We start from the raw sequence: 27225 nt of genomic DNA on the forward strand, positions 1-27225 counted from the left end.
ACTAAACTCTCTTAGTTACTATGAATGATGATGATGATGGCATGTGTATTATTCCGTGGCATCATCACCTCGAGCAGAGAGCAGTTAAAGAGTACAGTCTCTTTACGATACAGACTGTACAGGATTCTCACGGTCAACTTCGAATGGTTGAGCCACAGGGGCGCGATTGGCAAACTATACCTCAATACATTCAGCGTGAATGGTCAAATCCACAATAAGAAAGCTCATGATGGGCAAATAAAATTTAAAGTATCCACAATGTTTATATATAACTTGCATTTGATCAGCATAGTTACGAATTTTTTTGTTTAACATGTAGCCAAAAGTGCGTTGTGGATGACACAGACATTCCTGCTGAACGACGACTTGCCTGCTGCTGCTGTTTATGGCAGCTGAATGAGAATCACATTGTGTGTTGTGTATGGCAGGAAAGAAATATTGGGAAAAAATATGTCTTCAATGCATTTACAAATAAGTTAATGCCACAACTGTGTTGCTTATATCCAGCTCTAAATCATCACAACCTTAGATGTGACACTGCCACCCCATACTCCTGTGAATAATTGGTTTGATCTGGTATCAAGTTTCACTTGACACTCAGTTATGGAATCACTTTGGCATCCCAATTGCAACTAAATTCAATCCTAACCAAAACTGAGTTTGAAGTAGAATTGATTAATAGGCTGGATAAAATATTTTGTAAACATTTTATTAGCTGTTGTAATATTTCCAGATTACCCAAGCCATTTTGTTCACATATCACATTTTATGCAATTTTCTGCATTACGTCTACTTGCCTCATCTTGTCACTTTCCTTTCCAAAAGTTCTATTTCATACTTTTTATTTTATGACAAGCAAACTAACTTTAAAATTTAGACTGAATTTGTAAAAAAAAATTATGTTTAAATTGTTCTTAAAGTAACCCAGGTTGCACTTGCAAAAGAGAATGTTTCACGCGTCTCAATGGATCCGTTTCATCTCCTGGTTAAATTTCAGGGTGTAAACAAACAACTTGGGCCTGAATTGCTCCCCCCAAACCTATTTATTTCTGCAGTGTCTTGCCATCCACACTTGCTAAGTAAAGTGGAATTCAGGGTTCAAGGGGCAAATTACCAACTTGAAAAAATCTTGAACCGACTGTTTGCCTCGTTGGTAATGGAGATATAATCTCGGAAAGTTGCCAAAATTTCCACAAAATGGAACATTTACCCACATGTAAATTGGGTCCCTTGTGCATTGCGCCATCATCTTATGCATCTGTGTGTATAAAAGACCACTCTTTATAAATACAGATGCATGCGATGATGACTACACAGATTATTTTGTCCCGACGTTTAGCTTCGATGGAACACTGCGAGTCTGTGTTTGCCCAGGACTGCAGGCTCCATATATGAGTGTCTGTGTTTGTTTGTGTCCAGGACGGCGGGCTCAGTGGACGAGCGCAACCCGACCATCATCCCCAAGAACCCGCTCCTCATGCTGCACATGGGGCACGGCAACGCCCTGAGCCCCTGTGACGTGGTCAAGGTGCAGAAGCTGTATGGCCACGACGCTGAGCTCCCGGCTCCAGAGACAAAACCTTCCCCGGGTGCGTTTGCCGAGTCACTGCGCCGGATACAGTGTGCCTACCCGTGTACACTTGCTTTGTGTTGTTTGCATCAACACTCGTGTCACAATACGTTATTGTATAACACAAGACGTAAATTTGATCTTAGCATCATAGTAACACTGACTCATGTATCTCTGTTCTTCAAAGAAAGGGCAATGTGGAGTTATTGGATAATGTACACAAATGTAAATCATAGATCTTTTTTTCTAAGCACACTGGGGAACTGGCAATAATACAATGGTAAATGCAGTTTCAGCAGTGTTTCTATTGTAATTAGGGTTTGAAGTCCTTTGTAAAATCCTCACATGTTATTTTGTGACATGAAACACCTATAAACTATTTTTATTTTACCAAATACGGACCACTGAGTTATACAGCTCTTTTTCAAAAGCAACTTGGCCACAAATCATAGCTCAACGATGTAGCTTATGTGGATATTTCTAACAACAACGCATGTTTCTAAATGTGGAGATAAAAACCGGAGGACTCGGGGACAAATCCATGCCACCATGGGGAGGACATGGTAACTCCAAATATACAGGCGTCAGGGTCGGGATTGAACACACGATTCCCTACATACCAGGCGAGGGAGTAACGTTTCTCTGGGTGCTTGGTTTCCTCCCATATCTAAGCACTCATTAATTGGTCGAAAACATATTAATATGTAGGGGACTAAAGAGCGTGGGCAATTTTTGGCGCCCGCTCACCACCTGCCGGCCTTCCCACCTGTCTGTGCTTTCTTGCGCATCCGAGTCATTCCTTCTTCGAGAGTGAGCGAATATAATGCGCCTTACGAGTTGAAATTATTATGAATCAACCACTATATAGTTTAACACGTAGGCTTTCGCGACCAATATCATCCATAATAGAGGGGTTTTTTTGTGTTCGATCGCGTAAATATATAAATGTATTGTTAAAACCCGCCACCACCCGACACAGCTAATTAGTAAGGGTTGTCACATAAACAGAACATACCAATTCGTCGCTAGTACAGCACACCAGTGTGTTGGAGAGCCAAGCCACAACATTTACAAAAAAAAATCTCTTATGAACCACTATATCGTTTGAAACTATTCTATATTATGCAATTATTTCACCTAATAGGCATAGTTGTAAATATTTTAAAAGTATTTAAGCATTAAAAATTATGCTCATGAATCCATTTAAGAATTCATATTTATTTGTCTCTATATTGTCTTGTTTTACACTTACTTATTTGTTCTGCCTCTTTCGAACCATCTGTCTCATTTGTTCTACGATCCTAAAAGTACATTGCCATATATTCTGCATCATTTGTAAATAATCAGCTGTTCAACACACGTGTGTGCGTGTATCGTGAGCGTAAGAATCAATCCAACTGGGTGGATCTATGCACCATTGCGTGCCTGCTCACTGCTGTGTGCTGGGTGGTGCAGCTGGCGCTGGGCAGGAGGGCGCTGGAGGCAGAACCGAGCCCTTGGACAACCTGATTGGTGCCTGGAGAAAGAAGGTGAGCAATGGTGCCATGAACTTGAGCGCAGCTCTTTGTTTGCTTGTGTAAACATTTATGTTCTTGTAAATAAAACAATTGTATCATGAATCCAGGTAACACTGACAAAGCACTCAACACAAAATCAGAAGGCGCTCACAATTTCAAATCTTGGTGCGATGTTGATTCAGCCCATAAATCTTGCAGGGTCATTAAAATAGGTACCACTTTGCCTGATTGACTAATATATATACAATTTTTAATCAAATATTAAGATAAATACAACAGATCCTAGAAATATAACACGTTTTATTATATTCTGCATTACATATTTAGAGTTGTAATATTGTGACATGACATCAAGTCAAATCTGATGTGCCCCAGAACTTGGAGCAGTTAGCTCTAATATAGCTCCCACACATGGCATCATCAACTTGGAAGGTAGCTCAGGTCTTGCCAATTCCAAAATATAAAAGTCCTTCGTGTATGAGAATATACCGTCATATTGCCCTGACTGCATTACTCTGCAAAGTGATAGTCTGTAATCAACCATCACCTAGAGACATTTTCGCTTCTTCATGATCATCAACATGGCTCGCAGAAAGCACATTCTACAGGTGACTTGTCAGCTTACGTGACTTATTTCTGGAGGTCAATCATTAAAATGTTGAATATAGTCCATGACCATGGCTCTTGACATTTCTAAGGATTTTGATTGTGGGGTACCGAGCACCACTTGCCCTGCTGCCATCATGTAGCGTTCACCCTCACCTGCGAGCATGGGTCTCTGCGTTTCTTACTGACCAATCATGACACACGCTCAAGGTAACCAGTCCGACCGACACTTTTAGCACCAGCTCTGACATTATGTAGGGCTCCATTCTTTTTCTGACAGTCTTATTTTCATAAATTACTATTTATATTTTACTCACAATTTAATCAACTCATTTGCTGATAATTGTACACCACACTCATTTCAATAACAAGCATAAAGTAGAACTTCCTTAGCTGGCCAGTGCACTGACACTTCACGACTGGCTTGATCAATTATGACTGGCTTGAAACAGTCATTGAGTGGGCTTAGAGGAAGCTGGTCATTATCAACCGTAACATAATTCCGTCAGTGCTTATGTCACTGAAGGCTTTCAATACTGTTTCCTCTGATGTAATTTAACACTGTTGATCTCATCCATAATACGTTATTCAATTGGGCATGAACAATTTAACTGATCAGCCTTGGGTCATTTTCATTGCTAATCTGAGTAAGGAGGCTTCTAATAGAGTCCGAATTAATTTCTGCACCAAACCCTTCACCTCTCACTACATGTTCCTACTTTACAAGCACTAATCTGAGGCTGTTGTGTTCTTGTCACTTCTGCGGTGGAGCTCCTAGTTCCTACCCAACTTTGCCGGATTGAATCCCACGTAAACCATTTCAGTTTATCGATGTTGCTATGCTGAATTATTCAATTACTCTCTCACAAATCGTTCAGTTTCGTATCACTCATTTACCACCACAATGGTCAGTTCTCATGAACGTCATGCCTTTATGCCTCGAGCCACGGAAAAGGTTCATTATACCAGTTTGATTGTTTAGAAACATGCATTTAGAGTATTTGGCTGCTATAAATTTCCACATGATAAGCCACTTAGTTGGGCGATAATTTGTGGCCAGCTCACTTCTGAAAAAGATATATATAGCTCAGTGGGCCTTACCTGGTAAAATTACAATAGTTTTTTGTTGTGTTGGTTCTTCCCTGCAGTCCTATCATTCATGCCCTGTGCATCTGCTCGATTCGCCTTATAGGTTTGCAGGCCTGGTGCTCAGCAGCTATAATAGTTTGTAAAAAAAAATCAGTATGTAGTTTAATTTAAACAAATAATGTTGCTTGCATGGCCTGAAAAGTAGAGGTGTACTACTGGTGTCCTGAGGGACGCCCACTAACTGTGGTTGATTGCCCTGCGTGTGCCACAGTGAAACAACTGAGTTGTGGCTCTGCCCTCAGGGACTGTATTCCCCACTAACTCTCGTTTCTTACATCGCAAATTTTGCCGCAGACGGAGCAAGAATTCAAAGAGGAAAAGGAAAAGAAAGGTGGGATGGCAAATTAACACTTGCATCATGTTTATTTAACCAGACTCAATGTGAAAATAAACAGTGTTTCTATATGTAATTTGACTCAGTCATTCTAGATTTGAAGCTTTCGTGACTGCAATGATTCATATTCTTAGGTTTTTTCGGTAAAGTCACGTAGGTAAAAACATTAAAAAGTAAAATAAAATGAAAATAAAAATCACGACGTTTCGGAGGCAACACAAGCTTCCGTCTTCAGGTGGTACCGTCACAGCCACGACGGCTGTATCAAGTAAATGAGAGATTGTAGGAGCTACCACTCCATCTTCAACCATTATATAAACGGAGTGGTAGCTCCTACAATCTCTCATTTACTTGATACAGCCGTCGTGGCTGTGACGGTACCACCTGAAGACGGAAGCTTGTGTTGCCTCCGAAACGTGATTTTTATTTTATTTTCATTTTATTTTACTTTTTAATGATTTTACCTACGTGACTTTACCGAAAAAACCTAAGAATTTGACTCAGTCAATTGATTACGGAAAACTAATTACAATATATCATGTAAATAATGGCAAGATTTTAACAGAAAAGCACATGAGGAAAGTACTCTGATGAGTTTATCAAATAACCAAAGCTGCATTATTGTTCATTACCTCCATATGTTAGGCAGATGCAGTGTTCTGTACAAGGACTCTTGCAATAGTCACTGTGTATTTAACGTGATATGTTCCACTAACACATATGTTGATGAACTCTGTGTAGAGATGGACCTAAAGTCAAAAGCAGATATGATTAAAAACATCATTGAAGAGGTGAAACGCCAGTCCAGGTGAGAAGTGTGTGACGTGATGATAGAAACACAGATACAAGTGAATAACATGTGTAGCGACTCGGACAACTTCTTGTCTTCGTTCTTTATTTATTAAGGTGCATCGCGCAGATAACGTCCTCTCATATCCTACAGTACTTAGCTATGACTAGCATACCGTACTTGAGCTAGAATAACAACAGATACTTAGGCTAGGATAACAACAGATACTGGGGCCCAAGTAGCGACGACATGAAGACAGTTACGACAGGAAGACGACGACGGCATGGTACCAGTCCAGCCCGATCCCCGGGCAGCCCCAAGCTCTCCCAGCCGCTTTATATTCCCCCCCCCCCCGCATGACTTCGCCCCGCCCCCGGCCACGCCCCCCCCCCCTTCTCGAACTGTCTCAGCCAATCCCGAACATCCCCGATGGTCCCTCCTGTAATTATCCCTCGTGACCACTTGGCCACGCACTGTCTCTAGCATCTTTCCAGGATCATTATTTTTATAGCTTGATGTCAATGCATTGTAATGCATTACATCTATTATTCAATGGAGTAATTATTTTATATCACGGTTGCTGTGCACAAGCCAAAAGTTACACAAACGCCAAGCGTCCAGCAACAGCGTGTCCCACCCATGGCAAGCGCCTCCTTCTGATTGATCCTCACTTGCTTCCCTGATCCATTCTGCTCCAACAGGTTGCTTACCTTGTCCTCTGATACAATTCCGTGAATTTTTAAATGCTTTATCAGAGACCAGCTCTGACTCGTGCATTAACAGAAATTAATTCGACCTATTAACATCGCTTGGGCCTCTGCTCTTTCATGGTATATTCAATTCATAAAAAATTGCCCTGCGAGTGCAAGGTGTCTTTCGACTTTGTTCTCACAGCCACTTTTGTTTTGCTTATTACAATATTTCCAAGATACACAATTACCCCCAAATCCCCACTTTCTACTCCTGCATGCGATAAGAGATGCAGGAGCTCCTATTCTAAACCCTTTTACTACTTTTGTGTTTGGAGAGCTCACTTGAGGCCCCAGTTCTCTAGAATGAAAATTTTAATTTGCCAAAATCTGAAATTCCCCATTTGAGGTCCTCGCTAGGTGTAAATTATCAATTTCCATTCCTGGGTTTGCATTTTTCTCTACCCCATCAATATTTGTATTAAGCACATAGTCGATCACTATGTTGAACTCTGTGGATAACAAATGGTCTTGCCAATCGTACTAATCGGAGGTGCATCTCGCACCATATCACACCACAGGATAACACAGGCTTTAGTCCCATCATATACATCCTTAATCAATTGGGTACCTGGAGTAGTGCTAAACAAACCTAGAAGCTTCCATAGTCCTCCTCTAAACAGAATGTTTTGGTTGCATAGAGTTTACAAAAAAATCCAGATCTCCCCATATTTCCCTCTCTTTGTTGACTGTTGGTAAACATCTGATGACTCAAACTCCTCTAACACTGGGATTCCATGAATGTTCAGATGAAAGAATATAACCTATCAATGGATTGGCTTGCCACCTTGTTTTCTGGAGCCATCTATATAAGTGAACTGCAGAACTACTCTATCCTTTTAATAAGGATTTCTTGTCACCGTTGAATTTGCACTAATCCACCTTGTCTCCTTTTAAGGTAATGCATGCTAATGAGCCAGGGTTTAGTAGATATTCACAGCTATCACTGCTGTGCACTGCTGTTTGCAAGTATTGTAAACATTGTTGTTTACTTTTCCTGTTCATTTACAGCTTCGACGAGTCTACAATCACAGCCCTGCAGTGCCTGCTTGACATCCTGACAGCCAAGTGCTCCGAGGAGGAGGAGGCAGCCCTGCACCTAGCTTTCAAGGAGCATGGAGGCGGACGTATGTGTACACTTAGCATGCGTACACTTTCCACGTGCAGACTTGTGATGTGTACACTAATGCGCACACTTATGTGTACACTTGACAAGTGTACTGTCATCATGTGTACACTTGTCATGTGTATATTTATCATGCGTGCACTTGTCGCGTGCACTCTTGGCATGCGTGCACTTGGCATGTGTACACTTGTGTACACTTGTGATGGCGATGACATGACTGACAATCATTCCTGTAGGAGAGCAGTTACATAGACATAGGCTCACTACAAGCAGCACACATACAACATTAACACATCAAGCCTTTAGGCAGCACATACACTGGTGGAGCCAGTGGGGGTGGGGAAGGGGTGGCACTGCCCCCCCAATGATCTAATTGAAATCCCTGATTTAGATCGGATCATTGGGGTTTATATATATATATATAAATGGGAAATGTGTGAATATGTTTGTCTGTTCGAAATGTTTAGTATACTTCCCGACATGCAACAAACTTTAAATTTGGCATGTGGGTAGCTTCCAGACTGTACACAATGCAAAAAGTATAAAAATAGACTTTTGTATTTGGGGGGGGGGGGGGGGGGGGCGCAATAATGTATGAAATATATTGCACGGCAAGCGAGCGGTGACGTCACATCTGTGATGTCACCCGCATGCGGCAGCGTTACGCAGTGTGCCTGCTGACGTCACACATCCCCCCCACCAACCCTCCGCGTAGGCGTGTATCCCGCACAAATGCGCAGCATAGCTGTCTCGATTTTCTAAGTCAACGCGACTATTTTCAGCTCGCTCTTAAATATAAAGCAGAAAATACACCTGTTTGTGTGAAGCAGCAAAAAATCTCAAACGCTAAACTCTGACGTCATGAAATTTGCACAGCTTATGCTGTCTGGAAATTCTAAGGGAACGAGACAATTTTCAGCTCTCACGTCATTCCCTTCCTGAGTTGCCTAAATCATTTAGCATACTTCCCAACATGCTACAAACTTGAAATTTGGCATGTGGGTAGCTTCCAGACTGTACACAATGCTAAACGTAAAAAAATATACTTTTTTATTTTGGGGGGCGGGGGGGCGCAATAATGGATATACTGTATATTGCACGGCAAGGGAGCGGTGACGTCACATCTGTGATGTCACCCGCATGCGGCAGCGTCACGCTGTGTGCCTGCTGACGTCACGCATCCCCCCCCACCCCCCGCGGCGTAGGCAGTGTATTAATCGAAGACAAGAATCCAAGTCTCAGGCGAAGCCGGGTAGTAAAGCTAGTTAGTAATAAATCGGCATTTTGCGACCCCCACTGCCACTGTGTAGCATATTATTACGTGCCAGGAACTCTATGAGATGATGGACAATAGTCTGAGTCCATAATTGGAAATAAGCAACTGCAAAGCAGTCATAAGTGACTCAGAATTGTGCACAGTTGCATAAACAGTACATGACTTCCCTGAAGGCATACCTTCAGCGAGCGCGATGCCGATCACGATCAAATCATGTCATACTTCCAGGCTATGCGCCATCGCCGCACACGCGTCGAATTAAAAGCAAGGGACAAGTCCTTACTTACTAACAACTCCTATAATTTTTCATTGCTGGAGGGGTTACCACCCCTACCTGGAAATTCTGGCTCTGCCACTGAGCACATAGCCATGGTGGTCAATGGCTTTATGAAGTTCCTTAATGCAAATGTATCTCTTAATTCCGCAGTAGAAAGCAGAAATAGAAGTTGTGCAAAAATGTGAGTTGCGCGCATAATGGATAATGTTTGACGCGTGTTCTCTTAGATCTGCTCGTCCGCATCATGGATGCGCCCAAGAAAAGAGAGGTGCGCACCGCGCTGCTGGACATGCTGTCAAAGGTCTCCAACGCCATGTCAATGCACACTGGAGGAAAAGGTAAGGACTGCTGTACGCCCTCATCAGCTAACTCTCATGCTTTGCTCGCTAGCAGTACAGAGACTTCACATTGGCTATGGTCTAGCACACCATATTATAAGCGTGTATGAGGTTGTAGATGTGAGCATAAGTGTTTCATGTGTAAAGTTTCACAGTTTTTACAAGGATTGAGAAGCAGGAGATCTTGGTGGCTTCAGTCGGTCTCGGCAGAAACACGGGGAAACCTGTGACACTATGCCAGTTTAATAGATTTGAGGCACTTCACGAGAAAAGTTCTTATGGATCAGGGAACATGAAGTCTAGGAGCAGTTTACAGGCCTTCATAAGTACATGATACAAGTGACTTGCTTAAGCATCATCAGCCGGTCCACTTGGATGAAGACCTCTCCATGTCCAAGCCATCCCTCTTAGTCCTGCGATGCCACTTTCAATCTCTTAGATGTGAACTCATCTCATTGCTCCACCTCCATGGTGGGCATTCTCTTGGTTCTATTCTCTTCTTTAGTTGCCATTTCCTTACTAATCTTGTGCATCCACTGTTGTCTATTCCAGTGATGTATCCTGCCCAGGCCCATTTTTTTTTTATAATTGAAGTTAACATTAGTGATTTGCATTTGATCCTTGCATTTGGGCAAAACAGCAAATACAAAACATGATATACATTTCCTCTCAGCTATCTCAGATTAGTGTGTAATTTCACAAAATCATCCTAAGGCACAGTTACAGACCAATCTAAACAGAAAGAGTATGTGATTGCCGTCTGAAGATTGTACAAGTCACCAAGAATGACAACGCTAAATATCAAACTCATTTGGTCACTGAAGGTGGCCTCTATCCTTGTCTCCTTGCACTGAACACTGGCCATGTGCTTCATAGGGCTTTGCATGATTTAAAGAGAATGCATTTTATATTATTCACTACACTTAAAAAAAAAAACGAATGTTGTTATACTGATTTTAAAACGAAATGTTTTACTCATAATCATAAACTCTTCAAATACATTTTTTATAAACATTCCTTTCTACAATTTTCTGAAATGTTTGAAATGCTTTGCTATTTTGAACATGAAATGCCAAATTAATTTAAACTAAGTAACTTGCATAATTAAATTTATACTATTTTTAGATTCAATGAAATGTGTGGTACTTTTACTTCATAATGTGTCCTAGTTTCTCTGGATATAGGCTAAGTGCTCCTCAGATTAATTCATGTTGACTTTGCATTCTGTAGAGGAAAGTAAAGCTTTATTGGAAGGTATGCTGATGCCTGCACTCTCTATTTTCTCTCCCCTATTTCAGGTGCAGGGGAAGATGGGATGAGAACAGGCGACATTGCTGGAGATCTGTCACAGAAAGTCGTGGATTGGCCCAAACAACCGGACGGAAAAGTTCGCATCCCCTACAACATCTCCATCGCTTTCCGTAAGAACTGCTCTGTCTGCCGCCAAATTTGGTTTCTGTGCATTATTCACCCATCACTTACACATTGACATTTGGGCTCCCTTTTCCAATGACAGTACAGACACAGGACTGTAATATTAACCTGGGTCACGAATTAACCTGCAATCATACAACCCCTGTATTGCCATGTTCAGCAATCATACAACCCCTGTATTGCACGGTGAGCTGTGCACTTGAGTGGTTTAATTAGACCACATCTGCCAAATAGTCTGCACTCGACTTGACCACATTAAGTAAAATACAATAGTTGTAGGCATTGTTGACGAGGCAGAAAATATTAAACTTACTACGCCTATAAACATTGCTTTTCCTCGAGAAGGGACTTGGCATTTGACCTGCGGTTGCGTGTGCTGCTCACTCAGCTGGCTTGCAGCTTGCTGGCTCCATCTATAGGATGTTGTCTGCACATGGCAGAAGCGTCATCAATCAACCCCGTGAACAAGCATGCATAATGTTATCTCGGATATAAAAAGCAATTTACTATTTTTTTTATTTTACCAGGTAAGGCTCACTGAGCTATATAGTTATTTTTCAGACGTGACCTGGCCACAAATGATAGCTCAATAAAGTGGCTTTGTCGACATTTTTATAGCAGCCAAATACTTTAAAACACGTTTATTAATGTGAATGAAAAACCAGAGGACCCAGAGAAAAATCCACACGACCACAGGGAGAGAGACATGCAAATTCCAAATATACAGGTGTCAGGGTTAGGATCAAACCCACAATATCATGTATACCAGGCGAGGTAGTTAACCATTTTGCCACCGTGGCACTAGCAGTGGGGTTACATTCACCATGGTTCATATTGCTAAAATGAATTTCCTGAAGTGTGTCATTGTGTTTACCTCATTCTAAAATGCAACCATGATTATCCGGCAGTACACAATGAATGGTCAATATTACTTGCTACATTATAAATATTTGCTATGCATGTTTTTGAATGGCAGCTGCCAAGGACCGGGATGTGATCGAGCAAGCCATCCAGGAGTTTAACGAGAAGACCTGCGTGCGCTTCATTCCGAGGAAGCGTGCCGATGACTACATCAACTTCCAGGCATTGGGCGGGTGAGCAGCTCCAGTGAGAAGCATCACAGAGACTCCTCTTCATCCTGGTTTGGGTTAGGGCAGGTCAAGAGAGATGTATCTCCTTTTTGATTACATCATTTCTGCATTTTCTGTCTCTGTAGTATCCATGTTTAATGTTTTTGGTTTTCTGCTGAATGCCGGGTGCTGTGTGAGCAGGAGCTGGTCGTTCCTGGGCAAGAAGGGAGGGGCCCAGTCTGTGTCCCTGGAGCCTGGGAAGGTGGAGAAAGGCACAGTTCTGCACGAGCTCATGCACGCGCTCGGCTACCACCACGAGCACTGCAGGCATGACCGTGACCAGCACGTCCACATCAAAGAGGACAACATCAAGGAGGGTACGTTCCTTGACGCGATGCATTCGTGGCTTTTGCCAGCGGCAGTGAGATGCATGCTGAGAGATGGGGAAACTGGAGGTGGCTTAATTCTTAATTTAGGCACGTTAAAGATTTTCAACTTCTTGTACAGCACACTGACTGTTGTGCTTGTGGATATTGATGCTATGATTCTCCTGATATCTCTCAGGAGAGGCTTGTCAAGTTATGTAGGTGGGAAAGGAATCACTTCAGGTTGGGAAACGTTTATGAGTAATGGTTCGCACAGACATTCAATCTCAGAGAACGTTTTCACAAAATGGGTGAAAATCGATTTTGATTAAAATAGATGTAGACATTTGTGAAATTGGTAGCTTTTAAATGGTTAAGTCATCACGAGAAAAATACTTTAATTGATAGAGATTGTTCATGCAAACGTAATTTGTCTTGTCTGAAAATGGACAACTGCAGAGTAAGCAGTGTTTGTGTAGCTCTTTGTAACCATGCATTGATTTCACAATCGTAAGGTAAAGAGTTAAATCCTGGTTAGCGGTCAACTCAGTTCATCATCCCTCTGGGGTTGATAATATATATGTACCACCTAAGGGTAGTCAACAGTGTTTATCCTATGAAAAGTCTGATCATGCCATGAGAACATACAATTTCCACAGGGCAGTCAATCGGAATGAGCACCGTCCTCTCGCTTGTATGAGCTTGGAGACACTGTGACTTTAATTCGGAACACCAGTGATGAACAAGTAAACAAACACTTGCACTTCCTTCCAAGTGCTGTGTGCTGGGCAAGCCAGTCAGTTTATTTAAGTTAAGGGTGAGATGTTATCTGCCTCGCCTGGTATATAGGTCGTGGGTTTCATCCCAACCCTGACGCCTGGATATTTTGAGTTTTCATGTTCTCCCTGTGGTAGCATAATTTTTCTCCGGGTCGTCGGGTTTTTCTCTCAACATTTAGAAACATGTTTGAACTATTTGGCTGCTATACATTTCCATGTGATACGCCACTTCATTGAGCTATCATTTGTTTCCAGGACGCTTCTGAAAAAGAGCTATATAGCTCAGTGGGCCTTACCTGGTAAAATAAAAAATAGTTAGTACACCCTATTGCAGCATTGTTTCCATGTCGGTGTCAGTAAAGTGAGCACTGTCTTTGTACTTGCAGATGATCTGTGTCAGTTCAACCGCATGGAAGACAGCAACAGTGACTATGGGCTGCCCTATGACTACATCTCCATCACACACTACAGCAGGTACATGTACAGCTCCTGCAGGACAGTGCTGTCACAATCAAATTACACAGCACCAAGGCCTCCCTAAGTTGTTATAGTAGCTGTGCTTATTACTATATATCTAATACCTGGCTAAGTTACCCTCTGCTCATGCTCGCAAGTGTTACCGGTTGAACTGGTGCTGCTGATGCAGTGACTATGGAGTTTGAGGCGAAGCTCCACTCTGCACTGCTTAAGCTGTTCTCCAAGTATTAAGCTTGTACAACAATGATTATGTAGCTTTATATCCCTGCTGCTTGGAGCGTTGGTGCAGTGGGTGCGGCACTTAACTATGAATCCTCCAATCAGAGTTCGATTCGTGGCCATGGTTAACATCCATGACGAAGTGATATCTGAACTCCACCTCACCATCCCACACTGACTTTGAGACAATTGCATGAATATTAATTTAACAAAGCTTCTTTGATTAGCAAAGTGCCATAAGGTGATAGACCAATGTGATGAAGTTAATCTTCCGTTTTGAAGGTACGCAGCGTCGCTGGATGGCGTCAGCCCAACCATCGTTCCTGCCAGGGAGGGGAAGACTCCCGTGGGCCAGCGCAGCTTCCTCAGCCCCCTCGATGTCCTCAAAGTGCACCGCAAGTACCATGGGGTGAGCTGCTCATGGCTGCATATGGGGGTGGCGTTCGGCCCATGAGCCTGTGCTGTGTGGCGAATACCCAGGACTCGGCCTGCCAGGCTGTCGCACTCCATCACTGTGCACAAGCAACTGTTAAATCACATCCAATTGCGCAGGAGTAGATGGAGTCATTTTCCCTATGTTTTTGCGCTTTCGTGGCGTGGAAGTGCCACATTCCCATGGTGGGGGTTAGTCTATCCACTATTGTCAACAAAGTAGTACCAATTTTATCAACCCCAGAGAGATAGAATGAGTTGGAGCTTAATTAGGGCATGAATTGTATTTTGTGGGCTCACTGTGAGAGTCAGGCTGATGGGTCCTCTAATCACTTGGTCAAAGCTTCAATTCACCATGCCACCTGACAATAATATTGTACTGATGAACTCAAATAAGGTTGACAAGTTGACATTGCTTGTGAACCAGGGCATTTAAATTCTCAAACTGATGGGCTTTTTCCCCATTTATAAAGAGCTCCTATGTTATGCTTCAATGCTGCTAAATTATTGTTTTATTTTAAGTCAATGTAAGAACCCAATGAGATCACACTATATAACAGTATTTTCCTGCAACCTGCATTGCATCTATGAGTTGCATGTAATTGTGGTCCATTTGGAACAAGCCCTGGCCTGCTTTTGTGGCCAACATTGTCTCATCATGCAAGAAAAAAACTACTGACTTCACAGAGACCGGACTGGAATGTGTGTTATTGATAAGCATTTGAGGGTAGATCACAGGAGATGTTATTGAATGGGATTTTAACCGATGATTAATTTACATTGTGTAAAATTTGGTGCATGCATGAATGTTCAGCTGAATCATACATAAACGATAAATCTAAATGAATAATGGCTGATGGAGAGGTGAACTATAACTTACATACACTGTCATTTTCTTAGCCCTCCACAGCTGCTGGTGGATCCGATGAGGATGTGGAAAAAGCTGTTCGAGAGGTGAGTACAGTACAACAATGGGCGCATGATCTCACAGTACAATACAAGATAATCATAAAGCAACGTGTGCTTTTCCATGGCTACAGCTACAGGTATTGTCCACTAAAGCACTAAGCATTTGCGACAGACATTCCTTCCAAACGTTCCAGTATCCCAGTTATGCAAGCCTTTTTACCTGAAGGATTCAGATCCCGGTTTAATTTGTAGGTGTAATATTTAAAAACAACAGAAAGTCGCTTACATGTATGAACCAAAATGTACACTGATGGGATATACCATGTAAGAAAGTAGAAGCGATACAGATCAGCAGGGTTCCTTCGGAGGCAAATAACACGAGCACCACCTGGTGGCATGAGATGAGAATTCAGCTGCAGGTGTCCTCTGCATAGACTGGTCTCCATCATAGCAACATGGAATTTCCTCAAGTGACTCAGGACGACAAATGGAGGCATCACAGCATTATTGAGCATGGGAACTATTTGTTGGACCCAGATGCCACAACACACGTTCGTACAGTAATTACTGTTTGACAACATGTATTATATTTAACTTGGGCACAAGCTATAAATCCCCCAAAAAACACTGAATAGACTAACAGAAGGGAGATAGCTGAAATTGGTGTCAGAGACTCAGTCTCACCATAGTAGGATACATGTTATGTACATTTTTATTGTATGCATGTGTACACAAAGACAAAGAACACCTGTATAGCCTTAACATACTATTAGGGCAAGGGGTTGTTAGCCAGCACCTATGAAGGCCGGCACAGTACACGAGGTGGGTGGCCAGCACCATGCCCGACCACCTTTGTTTCATTGCTTTAGATGCTACTCAGGAAGAGCGGGAGGGCATACAGGCGAAATAACAAAAAAATTGTGAGAGACTGGCTCAGGATGGAACTGAATATTGGCAAAAGCAGGCAGAGGGAATGCAAAATGATAATAAGAAGAGAGATAGGAAAAATATGTTCTCTACACTGTGGTTATCCACTTTTTTGACCAGAGAAGCGCAAAGAGGGTATATTTAGAATCAACTACGTATAGCAGAGCGTGCTCACAAAGGAAGTGCTGGAGGTGACGAAGAGTTTGGTTTTGTAACTTGAATAAGGAGGAATTACGAGACTCAACTGATTCACTGAGAGCATCAGGCAATAGCAGAGGTCACTTTCAAAAGATATAGAATTTTGAAGAGAAAGAGAAACCATAGAAAGATTGAAATTTAAATGAAACAGCTAAAACCAAGCAAGAGCAGGAGGGCGTGTTAGTACTGACGAGATGCTGACAGATGCCAGGAACAGGGAGCAGTTTCCCCAGAATTAGAAAGGACCATTGTCATTCCATTAAATTCGAAAATGGAAATGAAACTCTATGGATAACTTTATTGAGATAGAAATATACAGAGATGCTTTAGATTTGTTTATAAAATGTAAGCAAGCATCTGATCTATGTGAAGAAAACACTATCGGAACTGCTAGGTTGTAAGACATGTATATTACTATGAGAAACATCAGTGTGGTTTGAAGTGAGAACCATTATTAAGCAGATATATTCTCCAACTTCTTTCAGCATCATGGTACTTTATGCATTCATTAAACCCACGAAGAGCAGATAGAAAACCATTGAAGGCTCACAATGGATGATTTAAACCTGGGAGACGTGGAGTGTGCAGTCAGTGCAGGTTTGCTCACAGGGAACTTGGCTGGGGTAGTGCAGCTCTGGGCAGTGATGGGCGCCAAGTCTGACACTGGGCTCTTAACGTGAGCTTCTCTAGCATGGAGCTTATGGCAGTGGCTAGCGATGGGTCCCATGCTCCTGTATCACAGGTGTCGGTCAGAAGTGAGAGTGCGGACCACACAAACCACTTTCGAATAGTAGAGAGATCGAAAGTTGAGACGGTGTTTGAGGCAAGGGTGATGTCTCTGTTTTCCGTGTGGGTCCGAGACTTATCCTTCATCAAAGCAACATTAAAATATGAAGGGTGCATACCGAGAATGTTAGGAATCCTATGGGATAGGGTAAGCCTCTAGAAAGTTCATGATTGAACGTGGGAAAAATGTGAAGTAGATGTAGTTAGGAAAATGTGACATTTGATAGGACTTGTGTCTAAAATGGAGGAGGGAAGGTTACCAAGAATATAATTGCAGTGGAACCTAGAGGTGGTGACCACAGAGAAGACTTGAAGCCAGTTGATGGGGCACTGTCAGGACAAACCTTATCGCAACTACGAAGCGTAGTCGATGGATGGAGATGATGGATAAATGTTGTCTCATTAGCGGTACTGGCGATGATGTAAATTTTATTGCTAAGTGTTTCATTACAAGAGGAATAACATATTGATGTATGGTGGTGGTATATCCAGGTTCACATTACATTGTCGTTTTTTCACAGACGGCCGCACTCATGGAGACGGTGGAGGAGCTGCCTTCAGAGGTCTGTGCTGCTTCACCACTACTCAACTCTCTATTTGGCATTCTAGTGTTCTATAGACGTGACACACCATAGTAATATACTAGTGCTCTATTGCACGATACAGCACGAAATTATTCTTCATTGCACATATGCCAAAATGAAGATACTTCAGGAAATATGTACTATGCAGGGCCATTTTATCAGAAATGTCATCTATTATATATTTTTTCCCTTTTAATGCAGTGTTATTGACGAATGTGTTGAGTGATTGTTAGTTGTGCTTGTACACCACTGCTAATGCAGTATCACCAAATCACTTGTTTAGCATTATACATGGTGCGACTGCAGTGACACTGCGTTTTTATCTTCTTATTCTTTGCCAGTGGCACTTGTGGAGTTTTACTATTCTCATATTCTACAGTAGGGAAACATTAAATTATTAATATTCTTGCATTCTACAGGGATTTGGACATTCACGTTTTCTGGGTAGATAGAAAAATGTTTATTCAAAGGGAAGATATCCGATGTAAATCATTAATTACAATACACAATTCATAAGTTGGAAGAAAGCATTACAATTTTACATTATTTCAAGAGGTTCAACAGAGCTGACTTTACATCTTTGTTCAATCTAGATAAGGGAGTTTTCTAAAGGTAAACCAAGATGTTTTGGCAGTTGGATACCTTGGAAAAATTTTTTATCGAGATTAAAAATAGCTAGAAAATAGCCTATGTTCAACCTATTCCGAATTTTTTTTTCATATTTAAAAGTTGTCTCCACCGGGCAGTGGTGGCTCATGCCTGCAATATAGCACTGTAGAGGCAAGGGTTCGTGGATCTCACAATTGTAGTGAAATTCCCTTCCCGTGGGCGTTGAGGTGGTGCCATACTCTGGCTCACGAGGAGAACACGGTACAGGAAGTGTGTATGAATGACGCGCTATAAAAACGATATCTTGTTGTGTGGATTCAATGCATTGGTTCTCTATTAACACGAATACGTGTGTTGTCTCTCTTTAGCTTTTGGAAGCCCTGGGCAAAGAATCACAAGGTATCTTTACAGTCGTTGATGCGTCATATCAGCAGATGTTTTGTTTGAAGGTGATCAACACGAATACAGCATGCTACAGTGACCAGACGTGTTTTGCTGACAGCCATTGCTTTTCTGTTGTAATTTCATCCATAAACAGAAACAGAAATGAAGAACAAAATGAATGAAATGGCACGAGTTGTGAATGACTTGAGGAAGCGATCCCGGTATGCTGTATGATTTTTTTGTTCCAGTCACTGTGTCCTCAAGCTGTCAGATATTAATATAGCTCTGAGCAGTTTCAATCTTGAGCAATACATTAATTCAGTAAGAGTATGTGCATGCAGTGACTAGAAGGGTATAGGAAGACTTCATTTAGAGAGGTTCTTATGGGCAGAGTTTCCAATTGTACCTTGTATACTATGCTGTAAATATCAAATTCACGATGTAGCAATTACAAACCAAATTTTTTTCTAACTAAAGCAATAAAATAAAAGTCACCAGTAAATTAATCAGCATCTAGTTCAACACTTAACAGCAACTCAATCACAACCACCACAAAACATGTTTACCCAGTTGTAAAATTGGATTCGGACATACCATGTGAATGGTTTGCAGTTGTGCTTTATAAATGTATGGTACTGTTAAGGGGAACCGTTTTGAAATGTCAAGGTGACTAATTGCCGTTAAAATTTAACAGCATGAAGCAGCCTCTGTATGCGTTTTCTTCATAAACTGCACCTGCCTCCCACAAGAAAACATACCTGCTAAAAATCACAAATATCATAAACTTCACCCACCTGTAAATTATTATAAGTTGTCACGTTTTGTCTGAGGAAACGTAAAAAGATTATGTTTTTGGAGTGTTATTTACAATTGCAGTCATGATGTACATGTATTTTCAGCTTTGACGACTCTGCAGTGCACATCTTGACCAGTCTGCATGAGACACTGACAATTGCAAATGTAAACGTGGAGGAGAGAGTTGCCCTAAAGACATTCTTTGTCAAGGCTGGTGGCCCAGGTGTGTGGATTATATATATGTGACTGTGCGCCTGTACTAGCGAATGTGTTCAGGATTTAATCTTATTCGCACATTAAACATAATTGTAATTGCTTGTGAGAGTTACAAATAATTGTTTCCCATCATTACTAGAAAGTTGTTCCCTGACAACGTATTAACTAACTGTGATGTCTGCTTAAGTCAAATGGTGACATTTAATTAACACTCTTCTTATTTTGTTCATAATAGAGCAAATAATGTTTAGTTGACACATTACATGGTATAATGTATCAACAAAATTATCACTAAACATAGTATTAGTTAATTAATGTACACATGTATTATACTTTACTGACCGTTCAGTCTTGCGGAATAAAATAATTCAAGAGTAATTTTATGAAATACCAATTCTTATCATCTGAATAACACTTGATTGTATTCAATTTAGCACCACACATCATATGGTAAATTTAGCATTCAGTATTTTTTTAATGTATCAGGATAAAACAATGTAATGATAAATACAGGAAGTCCCCGGGTAACGTAAGTTGGTCTTCCGTAACCCGAGGACTGCCTGTAATGGTAAAAACAACTATTTTTAATTTTTCAGTAGACTTACTAAGAGGTATATGTTATTACAATGGAAGGTTATGGAAAATGCATGGAAGTGATCAACAATGTGCAGTTGCAATTATTTCTAAAACACATATTTGTTGAGGGGTTGGTAATCTTGCTGCATATGATCATACGTCAGATATCTTATGCGGTACTCAGTTTATAGAACAACAATCACACGTCGTGTTTGGTATTCCTAAGACGTCTCGTTCTCACAGAGCTGTTTGAGAAGATCAGGAAGTCTCCGTGCTCGGACGGCTCGGAGTTTGCCCTGCACACGGTGACAAAGCTCATTCTGGAGGTCATGACCATGACAGCTGCAGAGCAGGGTGAGTGCCAGCTGCTTCGACAAGGAGCAGGCTTGCTTTTAGTCCTTTAGTCTCCAACTCGTGGCCTTGGGGGTGACTGTCTTCAAAGTGAATTGTGGATGCTCAGCCTGGTTCAGTGTTTTGGAGCTGCAAAGTTTCATAGCAACAAAATATGGTAACTTTATTATTGAAAGTATATATTTTTAATGTTGCAAGTCTATAAGTAATTATGTCTTGTTGTCTGTGTGTAGTGGAAATACCAATTGCCATTATAGTACTTTCCTAAACACAAGTCAGTCATACTTTTCTTCAATCACCATCTGTCCACTGCTGAAGGCCTTCCCAAGACTCCACCTTCCCTCATGGTCCTATGATGCATGTCACTCCTGCACATGGACTAATGCTATTGCTCCACCTCCACAGTAGTCATCCTCTGTGGTGCATTTTCTACTTTGGCTGCCGCTTGGTCACCAGCCTCTTCCTTTGGCCATTGTGTTCGAGTGATATGTCCTGCTACTCTAAGCTAACATTCTAAAGGCACTCATTCTGCGTGATAATTACGATTGTTTTTATGTTATTGTAATCAACACGATCGGATTAGCACAATGAACCTGACTACCCGAGTTAAATTCCCAGGCACGGTTAAAGTCAGGGGTGAGCGATATCTGAACTGCTCCTGGTCCTGGCCCTCACCCAACCCTTTACAATGGCCAGCATGGAGAAGTATGCTCCAAACTACCCTGAATGAAAGGTGTGGGGGAAATCTGCATCCAACAGTGGACTGGAAAATGACTGTTTTTTATAATGATTACAAAAATCTAAATTTGGATCTATGGATTGGAATTTTTACTTTGTATTTTTAAGAATGCCATTGCTGACATTACATACAGGAATAGTGCTTGCTTGTGTTTAATAAACGTCACGGTGGTGTTTGTCTATTATAGGCCTGGATATGAAGAAACTGGAGCCAGTGAGGGAGATGGTTCGAGACCTGAAGAAGCTGTCCAGGTGAGAAGCCGGTGGCTGCTGTTAAGCACGTGCATGCCTTGCAGCCAGAGAAGGGACTTGCAATGATGGTTACAGTGGCCTCCTTTGGGGTTTGCATGTTCTGGCATTAATCTCTTGGGCAGGACACAGTGCTAGATGGGATGATGGCCGACAAGGAGAGAACGTGTCCAACAGAATGACCACCTTGAAGATGGTGCAATGAGATCAGCTTAGGTGCAGGAATAATATGGAAATTAACAGACTAGACTGTGATGAATGGCAACAGCATATGGTACGGAAGGCTTCATCCAATAGTGGAGATGATGATACTATCCTGATAAAAGCCATTGCTACATTTTAAAACAAATAAAATAAAATAGGTTAATTGGTACATATACTTTGCTGGACAATTATAAAAAGAACTGTGTTTAAAATATTAAATGTTACACTATATTAAAATGTAATTAAGTTTCTTCGACTTGACATAGAAAGTTTGCTGTGCTCTGCAAGCTGGGTAGATTCTGATTCTCTAACCATGGTAAACATGAGGATACCTGGAATTTGAAAGAGTTTTCTGGTGGCATTTTTCAAGTTACAGCTACTGTGTGCTTCACATAAAACTCACAACAGATCCCACAGCACCTTACTCAAGTGTTACTACAGACATACAAAACTGTTGAGATGTTATTCAGGCTCTATAAAATGAACTTTCACATTTTCCAGATCATTACCAACCAAGATTTCTTCACTACACCAGCAGCATTGCCATCTAATGTATTTTAACCCCTTTCCACGGACAGATTTGACTACTCTACAGTGCAGGCTCTGAACAGACTGATTGAGATGATGACATTTGACAGCACAAAGAGTGAAAAGATCGCCATGAAAACAATCTTTGTGAAGGATGGTGGCGCAGGTGAGTGCTGACACGTTGACAATTTTTGTGTAGGCTTATTTCAGATTTATCTCATAACAACCCGGAGTAATATAGATACAGTCTGAGGATGAAAATGAATGAAGTGAATTACTATGCTTATTCATGGTCTCATGGAATCTGTGTGGGGTTCCCAGAACTTCTCAAGAAGATGCAAGAGTCTCCCTCCCCAGACGACTCAGAGGCACCAATCCAGATGGTGACTGAGCTCTTGTTTGAGCTACTGATGAGCTTCACAAAAGAAATTGGTAAGAAAAACAATCGGTGGTCTTCTTGAGTTTGCTGCCTCAGGGGAGGTTCTTTTTTCAAGATGCCTCTGTCTTGTCTCATCTTGTGATTTCCATATCATATTGACATATAGCCACATTATAACAATAATAGGGTTTTCCCCATTTTTTCTGGCAACAAAACTGAAACCTTTTTACAAGGATTCATGTCTGCATTAACCACAATACTTGCAGTCAAAATGCAAACAAAAAACACACTATGATAATATATGCATTGTCCTCTGGTCGAGCACCAATTGGGTCGAGGCTCAAAAGAAAGCCATCCCTTGGTGTGGACCAATCAGTTTCGGAGATAAATGTTGTGCCATAGAGCATTTAGAAAACTGCCCATATAATGAAGTTGACTTGTTTGCTGTTGGCCGACAGATTTGAAGAATTTTCATTAATGTCTACATTTAATTTACTCCATTTTCATTTTTCTCCATGTTTGTGGTCTATAATACAAAAACCTACTATCCTTAGTTTATTTAAATATAACGGAAAACCAGTTATCAAAAATTTTATATATTTACCTACTTGTATGTGACTGCGGACTGCATGATTGCATTGCTTGCTGTGATGCTTAAATAAACGATCTAAAGCATATGTTGCATTCTATGCTGTACTGTTACAGATTCAGAATGGGATGAAGGTGCGATTGAGCCCATTATAAAACTCGTAACTCACCTGAAGAAGGAATACTGGTGAGTAGCAACTACACACGTGCATTTTTAATGCTTTAAACCCTAGTAGTCATCAGCAGCCATGATCTATTGTCTGCTGGATGAAGGCCTCCCCAAGCCATCAACATATATCACTGTCTTGCAATTAAAACCATCTCAGCCTTTTATTATTGATGTATTCCTGTGTACGTTCACTCCTTTGTCTGACCACTGTCGTTATTCTTGATCACTGGCCATCATTTTTCTTGTTAATTTGCACATTCCCATCCTGTCGTGTCCTATAACTGCTGCAGATGCAGCTACAAGCTAACGAGTTCCTTTCAGTGACCTGCCCTTACTTTCCTTAACACTCAATGTGTTCCTCTCTCTATCTTTTCATACAATTCCAAGCATGCACTCTCTACGCTGTTGTGCACTTTTAGCTTTTCTTGCATTTTATTTGTAAATGACAATGTCCCTGAGCCTTATGTAATAGCTAATCATAAAAAAAGTTATTTCAAACTAACTTGTTCTGATTTAATGTTGAGTCTGAATTGATCGTTGAGTTACTTTTGGGACTGGAGGCAATGCTAGTGCTGCTCGTCTGAACACGTTAACGCATCTACCCTAGGATAGTTTGACAGAGAGCAGAGAAGCAAACTGTATAGAGCAATGCATGTGTTGTTGCACCTGAACTACGTCGCAAACGCCATGGTGGCACCAGTACCAGTACAGCATTGTTCCAATCATTCTTTGCTCACTGTTGCAGTATGTTTGCCTATTGGCTGTAATTAAGCGAGCACATTTGGAAAAAGACAATGTGGTTAACTTATATGCATTTCCCTTTCTGACAGCTTTGAGCGCAAGACAGTTGAAGTGCTCAAAACCCTTCCTGCCATCATGAACATTGACCTTCCCATGGAGGTTAAAATGAACATAAAAGCAGCCTTCCTGCGGGCAGGAGGTGCTGGTACGTAAACATTGCACGAGTGCCATCACTGGCCTTTTTAAGTACGAACTTTACGTTACTTTGTTATTTCTTTTATCAATGTAGCATTACATTACACTGCTTTCAAGCAAATCAGAAAGTGTGCCTCTGTGTGTGATCTGTAACCCCACATGACTCCATTTTTCAGATCTGTTCAAGTCTCTGCAGCAATTTCCTCCTCCAGGCAGCTTGGGAATCAAGCTGCAGGAAGCCATGGCAGATATTTTGACAATGATGATGAATTTCTCTGCAAAGGAGAGTAAGTCATGTTTCATTTGATCTTGTTTGAAAACAACTACTGCTAAAATATTTGTGTACATCCATTATATTGATGTGTATTTGAGGCGCCACGGTGGCGAGATGTTCACTACCTCGTCTGGTATACAGGAGGTAGTGGATTTGATCCTGACCCCGACGCTTTATAATTGGAGTTTCCATGTTCTCCCCATGATCGTGGATTTTTCTCCCGGTCTCCGGTTTTTGCCTCCATATTTAGAAACTACTATAAATGTCCACATGATAAGCCACTTCGTTGAACTATAATTTGTGGTCAGGTCACTTCTGAAAAGAGCTATATAGCTCAGTGGGCTTTACCTGGTAAAATAAAAATAGTTTATATTTGTATAGTCTGAGCTCAATAGTAGTGCAGGGACTTCTTCATTTCCTCGTAAACATTACATTTACTGTGCTGAGATATGAACATAGTACTGTACTTCCAAATCTGACAGGAGTTCATGTAATTATACGAAAAAAACATTTAAGGTTAGCAAAGTCAATGGACTTCAAAACTACATTAACATGAATCGTCAAAACATATACTCGTGGTATTGAGCGTTTTGCTTTAGTCGTATAGCTTTCACCCAAGGCTGCTCGGCTACATACAGCGCCGGGTTTAACCTATTTAGCAACATTCATGTTTAATGCAGCGTCCTGATTGCATGCGTAGTTTTATGGAGTGTTGAGTAATGTTACGGAGTGTCCATCCTGTGGTCTGGAAAGATTGCAATAGATTAACATTAAATTGTGTCTAAAATTGTGTCCTACTCTTATAACCTCCATACTTAACTTTACAATTCTACATTTCATGCCTTCGTACAATAAACGTATTCATTTGTAATATACACACACACTTAGAAACTATATGAAATAATTTGATCCAGGAAGAAGTTGCATCTCATTTTCATGGAAGTCCAGTCCTCACAAGGGAAGAATACAGGTGTACACAAATGATTTATCATGGGAGGTGTATACATTTGGGAATTAAACTGGCACTGCTACTTTTCGATTTAAAGCTTTCGTGACTGCAGGGATTCATCTTCTTGGTTCTTTCGGTAAAGTCACGTAGAAGGGACTTTACCGAAAGAACCAAGAAGATGGCACTGCTACTGTTGAAAATAATGTCACAATGTAACTACCACTTAAAACAAACATTTCCTATTTTTCCTTTTTGCATTGAACATGTTAACTACTGTGTATGTTACTCCTGTATGTCTGGCTGCTTTTGTTGCTTTGGTTAGAGCACTTCATTTACAATCAGAAGATTGTGAGTTTGAGTTATCTTAGCTTATCATCTCTGGGAAGTGAACATACGTTTTCCGATTGAGTGATTGGTCTCCATCTTAGGATTGTAGATTCCACCACTTGCGCAGTGCCCCTCTATTGCACATTTGTGGACATGCACTTTGGCTTTGAATTTATATTCTGCTCCTGTGTGTGAGGAGACGTGCAATATGCAAGTCATGAGGCTGAGCTGCCTTCCAACCTGTTTCCTTTCTTGCTCGTTTAGCTCCAGCTCTAGCAGGCATGTGCGACGATCTCGACGGCCTCCTTGACTTCAAAGGTATGGTCCAGCATGTCAGTGTCGGCAGTGATTCGAATTAACTCTTGCAGCATCAGTCATTAAAGTGGTGTTCATAACAATTCATTATTAACATTCTCATTGATTTGTTGTGTCATCTAGATATGAGATAATTTGTAAATTCATAGCTGCCTAATGGCATTAGCAGCATATTCATTAAACTTAGAGATGCAATAGATCTTGCTTCTGAGTTTCAATTATCATTATAAAGTGACAAGTGTATATAGCTAATTTAATGGTAGAATACTATGGCAGAGAATTCATAAGAATATTTCCCAAAGGTGTTATAACATGAAGAATCCATCACTCCTATAACCGTTGTAACGCCAGGGAATGACCGACACTTGTTCATTTCAATGCACTGACTCCAAGTTGCAAGGAATTCGCACCCAATACGCTCCTTCTTGGGTTTGCAAACCCACCCTGGGGTTGTTGCCTCTTCTTATCTACTGTCGAGAGCTGCCACTAGTGGTCCAAGGGAGACCGGGACTTCTGCTGTGTGGCTCCCCACAAGTGGAATGGTCTCTCCAACCATATCCACCGCAAGAGCACTGTCAATGTTTTTAAGTCACAATTGAAACGTTTCATTAATACCATTGCTTTTGGAGAACTAGACCAAGCACTTGGTGCAATCTGTTTGATAGTTTTTTGCATAGCACTTTTTATATATATATACTTTCGTAAGTGTTGAAATGTTCACTTGTA

The 27225-nt window shown here is 41.2% G+C and overlaps 1 protein-coding gene across 1 annotated transcript in view; it reads left to right on the forward strand.

Annotated features, from left to right (window-relative positions):
• Nucleotides 1-27225, forward strand: part of LOC133359281 (uncharacterized) — a 74025-nt gene that overhangs the window by 41081 nt on the left and 5719 nt on the right. The window contains exons 17-40 of the mRNA XM_061577771.1: nt 1420-1589; nt 3026-3099; nt 5137-5173; nt 5918-5984; nt 7727-7842; nt 9622-9732; nt 11031-11153; nt 12143-12260; nt 12438-12613; nt 13767-13854; nt 14359-14485; nt 15409-15462; nt 17850-17891; nt 18890-18920; nt 19060-19126; nt 19805-19923; nt 20736-20846; nt 21770-21833; nt 22613-22728; nt 22884-22994; nt 23647-23716; nt 24529-24644; nt 24811-24921; nt 26449-26502. Coding sequence (XP_061433755.1) covers nt 1420-1589; nt 3026-3099; nt 5137-5173; nt 5918-5984; nt 7727-7842; nt 9622-9732; nt 11031-11153; nt 12143-12260; nt 12438-12613; nt 13767-13854; nt 14359-14485; nt 15409-15462; nt 17850-17891; nt 18890-18920; nt 19060-19126; nt 19805-19923; nt 20736-20846; nt 21770-21833; nt 22613-22728; nt 22884-22994; nt 23647-23716; nt 24529-24644; nt 24811-24921; nt 26449-26502 — 2273 coding nt within the window. The remainder of the gene's footprint in view (nt 1-1419; nt 1590-3025; nt 3100-5136; nt 5174-5917; nt 5985-7726; nt 7843-9621; nt 9733-11030; nt 11154-12142; nt 12261-12437; nt 12614-13766; nt 13855-14358; nt 14486-15408; nt 15463-17849; nt 17892-18889; nt 18921-19059; nt 19127-19804; nt 19924-20735; nt 20847-21769; nt 21834-22612; nt 22729-22883; nt 22995-23646; nt 23717-24528; nt 24645-24810; nt 24922-26448; nt 26503-27225) is intronic.

The sequence above is a fragment of the Lethenteron reissneri genome, chromosome 64, assembly GCF_015708825.2.
Source record: "Lethenteron reissneri isolate LAM-NWPU_2019-01 chromosome 64, ASM1570882v1, whole genome shotgun sequence".
NCBI lineage: Eukaryota > Metazoa > Chordata > Hyperoartia > Petromyzontiformes > Petromyzontidae > Lethenteron > Lethenteron reissneri.